Source organism: Rutidosis leptorrhynchoides, chromosome 7 (genome assembly GCF_046630445.1).
Source record: "Rutidosis leptorrhynchoides isolate AG116_Rl617_1_P2 chromosome 7, CSIRO_AGI_Rlap_v1, whole genome shotgun sequence".
Taxonomy (NCBI): domain Eukaryota; kingdom Viridiplantae; phylum Streptophyta; class Magnoliopsida; order Asterales; family Asteraceae; genus Rutidosis; species Rutidosis leptorrhynchoides.
Window position 1 is genome coordinate 166,859,341 of NC_092339.1, and position 8,860 is coordinate 166,868,200.

General features: G+C 36.5%; 1 protein-coding gene across 2 annotated transcripts; it reads left to right on the forward strand.

The window, feature by feature from the left end:
• The first annotated feature begins 410 nt into the window (after positions 1–410).
• Positions 411–2,217, forward strand: LOC139857840 (GATA transcription factor 7-like). 2 transcript variants are annotated; one of them, XM_071846679.1, is made up of 3 exons: positions 411–471; positions 585–991; positions 1,477–2,217. In XM_071846679.1, the coding sequence occupies exons 2-3, from the start codon at positions 653–655 to the stop codon at positions 2,161–2,163; spliced, it is 1,026 nt and encodes a 341-aa protein (XP_071702780.1). In that variant the 5' UTR covers positions 411–471; positions 585–652; the 3' UTR covers positions 2,164–2,217. The 2 variants fall into 2 exon arrangements, with proteins under 2 accessions (XP_071702780.1, XP_071702779.1); XM_071846678.1 differs by having other exon boundaries at positions 415–991.
• The last annotated feature ends 6,643 nt before the right edge of the window (positions 2,218–8,860 follow it).

Consider the following 8,860-nt stretch of genomic DNA (forward strand, 5'->3'; position numbering starts at 1 on the left):
TGCCTGAGTGGTATCGCGGTGGTGTTTAACACCCTCGCCGGGTAAAAGGTCTAGGGTTCGAACCTGGCTTCTGAATGACCAAATTAAACATGGACTGAAATAGGCTCCATTGAGGTCAGCCCAAAGGGAAGATTTTACCGACCCGATCCGGGACTAAGGTCCGGCCCGCCTGCCCCTCGGGATGGTTTAAGGGTTCGGATCCCTGTGATCGTGGTTCGGGTTTCCTGCCTGAACGTGTGTGTGTGCAAATGATGACTAGGCTTCGGTCCGGACTGATGCAATCTTGCCGTTCAAAAAAAAAATGATTCATTTTGTTGAAAAATAATAAGAATAAAATAAATCTATAAATTTAGATTAAATAAATAAAACGAAAATAACCATGGGTTCCCATCATGTCCTCATATTACAAAAACTTCACGCAATTCTTCTCCTCTTTTTTCTCTCTCTCTACAGGCCACCTATACATACACAGTAATATATCTATCTATAATACATTATTTATTTTATTTATTTTTAATTTTAATGTTCAGTTACTTTATATATATATTAGTTTAATTCGAATTACTTGTATTTGTTACTACTAGTTTCTCTACCGCTCACCTATCAAATAATTAACCTCGCAATTTAAACCTATTCCTAAATAACAAAAGAAATGGAGTGTATTGAAGCAAGAGCATTAAAATCAAGTTTTTATTCGCAAATTATTGGCATGAAATCATCACAATATCAACAACAACAAGAAGCTTCAATTGAAGATATTTGGTGTTGTACCGGAATTAATGTCACCGCCGACGAGTTTTCCATTGACGATCTTTTAGATCTTTCCGATAAGAATTTCAGTAATTCCGGTGAAGTTTCATTTGAAGAATCCTCCGAGGAGGATTTCACCTCGGTTTCTTCGCCGGATTTTGATAATAATTCGTTGAATTCTACCAATTTCTCGAGCTCCGGCGACCTCGTCTCCCTTACCGCCGACCAGCTCTCCGTTCCGGTAATAAGATACATATACTTATACATACAATTATATATGCACATGTAATTATTAACATACGTATTGATATTTAATTTTTAATTTAAATATCGATATGTATGTAACTATGTATATATACTCCCTCCGTCCGTCCCTATACTATTGTCCATTATTCTATTTTGGATGTCCCAAATTAATTGTCCACTTCCATAAATAGAAAAGAAAGAAGATATTTCATTGGTGGATCTGGAGAGAGAAGATATTTCATTGATGGAAAAATAAAGTTAGTGGAATTTCCTAAAACTGTGTATTTTTTGTCTGGTGACAATAAATATGGGACGGAGGGAGTATATATTAGCAATTATTTATAGTCAGTTGCATGGAACTTGAAAATTATATGAAAAACTACCTGAAAAAAGAAAAAAAAAGAAAGTTAATTAAATTTAAATGATTATGATTATTTATTATGGTTATAAAATTAATTTATTATTATTTTTTAAATTCAGAGTGATGATGTGGAAAGCTTGGAATGGTTATCACAACTGGTGGATGATTCCGTGTCAGAGATTCCTTTTTTAAGTTCGACGGTGAATTTTAAGGAGAGAACCGGAGAGGTTGGCTTGAACCGGTTTGAACCGGTGACTAACACATCAGCTCGGAGTTTCACAGTTTCGGGATTAACCTATCCGGTTCCAAGAAAGTTAAGAACCGAGCGTTCTCGAAAACGTAGCCGAGTCTGGTCGAGCGGGTCTCGTTCAATCACTGAGTCGTCAACGAGTTCGACATCATCTCGTGACTCGTCCATAACTTCTCAAATGCTTTTCAAAATACCGGTTCATTTCACGGAGTTTTTTGTAACGCAACCGGCTGGGAAAAAGCAGAGGAAAAAGCCGGTTTTAAAAACCGGAGAAGGTTCAAATGAGTCGTTGAGTCAACGTCGGTGTACTCATTGCCAAGTTCAAAAGACACCTCAATGGAGAAGCGGTCCATTAGGTCCTAAAACATTATGTAATGCTTGTGGGGTCCGGTTCAAATCCGGTCGGCTGTATCCTGAATATAGACCGGCTGGTAGTCCTACTTTCTCTGGCGACGTTCATTCCAACAGCCACCGGAAAGTGTTAGAAATGAGAAAGAAAATGGAAATAGAAGTTGAACCGGCATTAAACATAGCGGTTCAAATAGGTTCTAGTTAGATATAAGAACCCGGTTTAGTAGCAATAGTCAGTACCGGTTTAAAGTTTTGGAGGGCAAATTCAAGGAGGTTTGGATTAATTAGGTTTTAATATTTTTGATAAAAAATAGAATTCGGGTGTTTGTATTGTTTTTTAAATCAGGTTATAATACGTTGCATGTTGTGTAGTTGAAGTTTTACCTTTGGTTGTGTTAAAATTAGTTGTAAATTTAGAAGTTGATTAGTTTAAATTTAGATGTTATAAAATATTGATGTTTTAGTTGATTTAATTAAAAGAGGGATGTTGGTAAATAGTAGAAGACTTTTTGGAAAGCAAACCTTTATTGCTTAATTTTTGTATGTGTTGGTGTGTATACAAATTGCAAGATCATATGTCAATTTATATGCTAAGTATGTCGGTGGAATGCTTCTAGCATTCTCTGATTTTTATGAACTAGCTAAACTATCTTAGATATTTTAATTATCTAGTAACTTCTACTAAATACCTCATAAATATCTAGTATTAAATATCTATGTTAACTAATTAATACTAGACTAATCTAGATTATTTCTTGAAAAACATTAACATTTTAACACTCCTCCTTAATGTTTTTCGAGGTTACTCCGAGCATGTTGCGTAGGAACTCGAACTTTGGTCTTAGAAGTGCTTTGGTGAATATGTCTGCAATCTGCTCTTCAGTTTTGCAATATTTTAATTCAATCTCTTTCTTAGCGGTGACTTCTCGTAAGAAGTGATATTTGATATCAATGTGTTTTGTTCTTCCATGAAACACAGGATTCTTTGCCATTGCAATTGCAGACTTGTTGTCGCATAATATTTGAGTAGCTTCATCTTGTTTTTCGCCCATGTCTTCAAGTATTCTTCTTAGCCATTTTGCTTGATTAGCTGAGTTAGCGGCTGCGATATACTCGGCTTCGGCTGATGATTGTGCCACTGTTTCTTGTTTCTTTGATGCCCATGAGAATACGCCAGATCCAAGTGTGAATGCGTATCCTGAAGTACTTCTCATGTCATCCACTGATCCGGCCCAATCACTATCTGTGTATCCATGAAGCTTCGAAACTGTAGTCGGCTTGTACCATATACCATAGTCCATGGTACCTTGCAAATATCTTAATATTCTTTTAGAAGCTCCATAATGTATTTGAGTAGGGTTTTGCATGTACCTAGATAGCAGACTCGTTGCGTACATGATGTCTGGTCTTGTTGCTGTTAGATATAGTAGACTTCCAATGAGACTTCTGAATTTTGAAGCGTCCGCTTTCTTCGATCCATCTTCTTTTCTCATCTTCTCATTGACAACTAGTGGCGTCGCGACGGTTTTACAACTGTATAGTTTAAACTTTTTCAGGAGATTTTCTGTGTATTTCTTTTGGCATATGAAGATGCCTTCCTTTTCTTGACTGATTTCAATGCCAAGAAAATAGCGCATCAAACCAAGGTCGCTCATCTCAAACGTTTTCATCATGTCTTCTTTAAACTCTTGTATCATTCTCTCATTGTTTCCCGTATATATAAGATCATCGACATACAAGGAAAGAATGAGAGTGTCAGAGTTACCTTGGGTTTTGATGTAGAGTGTGGGCTCACTTTGACTCCTCCTGAACCCTGAACTTGTGAAGTAGCTGTCAATGCGGCTATACCATGCGCGTGGCGCTTGTTTAAGTCCATATAAGGCTTTCTTTAGTTTTAGGACTTGATTTTCTTTTCCTTTCTGAATGAACCCTTGTGGTTGCTCTACGTATATTTCTTCTTCGAGATACCCATTTAGAAAGGCTGATTTCACATCTAGTTGGTGAATCTTCCACCTTCGTTGTGCTGCTAGCGCCACAAGTGCTCGTATAGTATCCAGTCGTGCTACCGGTGCGTAGGTTTCGGTGTAGTCGACTCCTGGTTGTTGCGAGTAGCCTTTAGCTACTAGCCTTGCTTTGTGTTTTTGTATAGATCCATCAGGGTTGAGCTTTGTATTGTAAACCCACTTAATTCCAATGATTTCTTTATCTGTGGGATGATCAACTAACTCCCATGTGTTGTTTTTCTCGATCATTCTGATTTCTTCGTTCATAGTAGTCACCCATTTTTCATCTTTGGCTGCAACTTCATAGCTTTCAGGTTCTGTGGTTGTAAAGTTACATGCCTCGTATACCTCTGCTAATGCTTTGACTCTTCCAGGTGTGGACTCTGGGCTTGACTCGTCTTGCGCCAAAGGTAATCTTGTCGACGGAGAAGTTGGTGTAGTAGGACTTGTTTCTCCTGTGCTTTCCTGTTGTTGAGAATGCTCCATTTGTAGTGGTTGTTGAGCTGGAGTTTCCATTGATATCTGCGGCAGATATGTTTGTCTTTCAACTTTATCTTTCTCCCAATTCCAAGAAGCGTCTTCATCAAACTCCACTTCTCGACTGATCACGATCTTATTTGTCTTCAGATTATAGACTCGGTAGCCTTTTGACTGTGTGCTATAACCCAAGAATATTCCCTTCTCTGATTTTTCTTGGAGCTTGTGACGTTTCTCCTTTGGAATATGGATGTAACAGATAGATCCAAATACTCGTAGATGTTTCGCCGACGGTTTCCTTCCACTCCATGCCTCAATAGGAGTCTTGTTTTCGACGGCTTTCGTGGGACATCGATTTAGTATATATACAGCTGTGTATACAGCTTCAGCCCAGAAACTGTTTGGAAGGCCTTTTTCGTGTATCATTGTTTTGGCCATTTCCATTACAGTTCTATTTTTGCGTTCAGAGACGCCATTTTGCTCAGGGGCGTAACCAACAGTGAGTTGGCGTCTAACTCCTTCATCTTCACAGAATTTATTAAACTGTGTAGAGGTGTATTCTTTTCCTCTATCACTCCTTAGCGTTTTTATATAATGGCCACTGCTTTTTTCTACGAAGTTCTTAAACTTCTTGAATATCGTAAATACTTCCAATTTTTCACGCATGAAATACACCCACGTCATTCTAGAATAATCATCGATGAAGAGAATAAAGTACCTGTTTTGATTAAGAGACGGGGTCCTCATTGGTCCACAAACGTCAGTGTGCACCAGCTCTAGTATACCTTTCGCTCTCCAAGCTTTATCACGAGGGAAAGGTTTTCGATGTTGCTTGCCCATCATACAGCTTTCACACGTGTCAGTGATCTCTTCTATGTTCGGCAAGTCTTTCATCATATTCTTCTGTTGGAGGATTTTTAGTGCGTGAAAGTTAAAGTGGCCAAATCTTCGATGCCATAGCCATGATTCTTCGACTTGAACTTTCATGGCCGTATCTCTGATATACTGCCAACGAAGCGGAAAGTTGCGGTTCTCCATTGGCACTTCGGCTATTAATTTATAGTTGTTTTTCTTGTCACGAATAACACATGATTTATCTTCGAAGAGTAAAGAGTATCCGTGCTCCATCATTTGTCCAACACTTAGCAAGTTACTTGCTAAGCTTGGTACTAGAAGAACGTCATTAACACATCGAGTGCAGTTGTTAGTTTGAACAGTTATTGTACCTTTGCCTTTAGTGTCAACAAGCGCTCCATTCCCAAGTTTGACGCGGGACTTGACGGAGGTGTTGATACTATGAAATAGCTTCTCATCTCCTGTCATGTGATTGCTGCACCCACTGTCGATGAACCAAGTGTCGTCCCTTTGTTCATTCGCAACATGGCAGGCATAGAATAACTGGTTTTTGTTCTCCGGTATATCTTCATTTTCTTCTGTGTAGTTAGCCCGGTGATTTTGTTTTAAACGACAATCTTTTTCTAGATGTCCAAATCTTTTGCAGTTATTGCATTGTGGCTTCCCTTTGTGGAAACAATCTTTCTCCAAGTGATTTGTCTTTTTACAAATGCCACATGGAGGGTAGATTTTTTCTTCTTTGATCGAACCCGGTTCTGGGTTTTTCTCCTCCTCTCGAATTTTCTTCAAGATTTCTTTTCCCCCCATTGTTTGATTTTTGAGACCGTAATTTGAGTCTAGACTGAAAGGCACTTTCAAGTGAGTTTTCACTCCGCCGACTCAGTCTAGCCTCATATGCTTCTAGAGAACCAACTAATTCCGTTACTGACAGAGTCTCGATATCTTTTGACTCTTCATTAGCGGTAATGACATGATCGTATTTCTCGGTCATACTGATAAGTATCTTTTCTACGATCCTCTTATCAGTTATGTTATCTCCATAGGCTCTCATTTGATTTACTATTTCTTTAATTCTAGAATAGTAATCTTTAACGGTCTCAGTCTCTTTCATATTTAAATTTTCAAAATCTCTCCTTAGAGTTAGAAGTTTGACGGATCTCACTTTGACATTTCCTTGAAATTCTTCCTGAAGGATCTTCCACGCCTCCTTGGCTGTCGTAGCTCCCATGATTCGTGGAAAGATAGACGGTGTCAAGGCTTGTTGAATATAGCCTAGAGCAGCAGCATTTCTGACTACATTTTTGTTGTATTTTTCTTGATCTTCTGCGGACAGAGTTTCGTCGTCTTTTGGAGTTGTAAACCTGACTTCGACAATATCCCACAAGCTTTGTGCTTGAAAATATGTCTTCATTTGAATACTCCAAAAATCATAGTTGTCGCCATCAAAGATGGGAACGGGAATATTGTATGCACTAACGGTAGCCATGGTGTATTCGAACAACGCCCAAACTAGCTCTGATACCACTTGTTAAAATTAGTTGTAAATTTAGAAGTTGATTAGTTTAAATTTAGATGTTATAAAATATTGATGTTTTAGTTGATTTAATTAAAAGAGGGATGTTGGTAAATAGTAGAAGACTTTTTGGAAAGCAACCCTTTATTGCTTAATTTTTGTATGTGTTGGTGTGTATACAAATTGCAAGATCATATGTCAATTTATATGCTAAGTATGTCGGTGGAATGCTTCTAGCATTCTCTGATTTTTATGAACTAGCTAAACTATCTTAGATATTTTAATTATCTAGTAACTTCTACTAAATACCTCATAAATATCTAGTATTAAATATCTATGTTAACTAATTAAAACTAGACTAATCTAGATTATTTCTTGAAAAACATTAACATTTTAACAGGTTGCATAGATTATGCTAATTTAGAAAAAAAAAATAAAAAATTTGCATGCAAGTGTCAGTCGTAGTTTGTAAAAAGATTTTATCAAAACGATAAGCTTGATGTCGTTTTCAATTTCAAATTTTGGTACTGTATAAATTTGAAATATTCAAAATGATTTGTTGGTTTATTGTCAACTAGGACGTTTGCTTACTATTCTTGGTTAATTTTAGGTAAGTTCTGTTGATCTAACGTTAAAAAATTGTTTATTAATGTAATTTCGTTATTCTCTTTTTAATTGTCTTTCTACTCGTAGCAAACAAATTGCTAGATTTAGAATAGATAGATATATCTTATAAAAGTATCAATTTTGTTTATATTGAAAGGGAATTTGATTGAAATTGTTTATAAGATAAATGAATATGAGTATATAATACGGAGGAGCATCACAAAAAGAGTCAAAAGTATTTATAAAAATGATCTCAGTAAAGACTTTGATCTCTCTTTGTACAATTCACAAAATGATCTCAGTAATATGTTACAACAGGGTTCTTTTAGCACCATAAGAAATTCTTTCGTTCCGAAAAAAGTGAAAATTTTTGTTTGGAGAGTACGCCAAAGAAGAATTCCGGTCCGACTCGAACTTGACACGAGCGTTGATCTACATAGTGTGAGATGTCCTCTTTGCGATGATGAATTGGAATCGGTTGAACCCTCTCTTCTATTATGCAAACGTGTGAATGATCTTTGGACGCGTATTGTTAAATGGTGGGGGCTCGACAACTTCACTCTCACTAATCTGCCGTCTGCCGAACTTGATTCAAGGTATTGGTATTCCTTCTTCGATGACAAGCGAAGGCAAACAAATTTGGCAAGCTATTGTGTGGTGTTGTATTTTTCTCATTTGGGGTCTACACAATAATCTAGTGTTTCGTGGTAAAACATGGAATGCTCCATTGGCTCTAAGCGAGATTCAAGCTAAAACGTTTGAATGGTTGATTCCAAGAATTAAAACACGCAAGATCGAGTGGCTAACTTGGATTTCCAACCCAAGTATTCTTATTTTCGATAATAGTTAGTTGTAATCAGTGGCGAAGCCACGTTATAAGTGATGGGTGCAAATGACACCATCGAAATTTCGAAACATATATTTATACGCTGCAGTTTGAATATAAAAGCCAAACTACTTGAGTGGTTAGAATGATTTTGCAACCATAAGTTTTGGTGCAAGTTCAATTCCCCTCAACTATTTTTTTTTTAATTGTCAAAACTCCCACTTGTTGAAGCTCACTTCTTATTTATTACACCTATTTCTTTTCTTTCTTCTCATACATCAATTTACTTTTATCAAAATTATTACTTTGTATTAATTATATTTTCAAAAATATTACTATAGAAAAAAACCATACATAATAAATTACAAATTGGTGGAATACATAAAACATAACATGTTTTACGAGAGGCTTTATGTTGATAAACCTTAATTAAATTAGTATTGGTTTTACTAGTCGATATTAGTAATCTATTACATCATAAAAAATTAGTACTTTTAATCTTTAATAAAGAATTAAATATTATTTACTGACACTATCGATCAAATTTTCTGGCTTCGCCACTGGTTGTAATCTCAAGTTCCTGTTTTCTCATTATCGTGTATGTATATTATGTAAGTTTTAA

Bases quoted from the DNA above. Each gene is read 5' to 3' on its own strand.
- LOC139857840 (XM_071846679.1), top strand. From the start codon at position 653: ATGGAGTGTATTGAAGCAAGAGCATTAAAATCAAGTTTTTATTCGCAA. The intron at 992-1,476 runs GTAATAAGATAC...TTTTAAATTCAG, and splicing joins CCGACCAGCTCTCCGTTCCG to AGTGATGATGTGGAAAGCTT.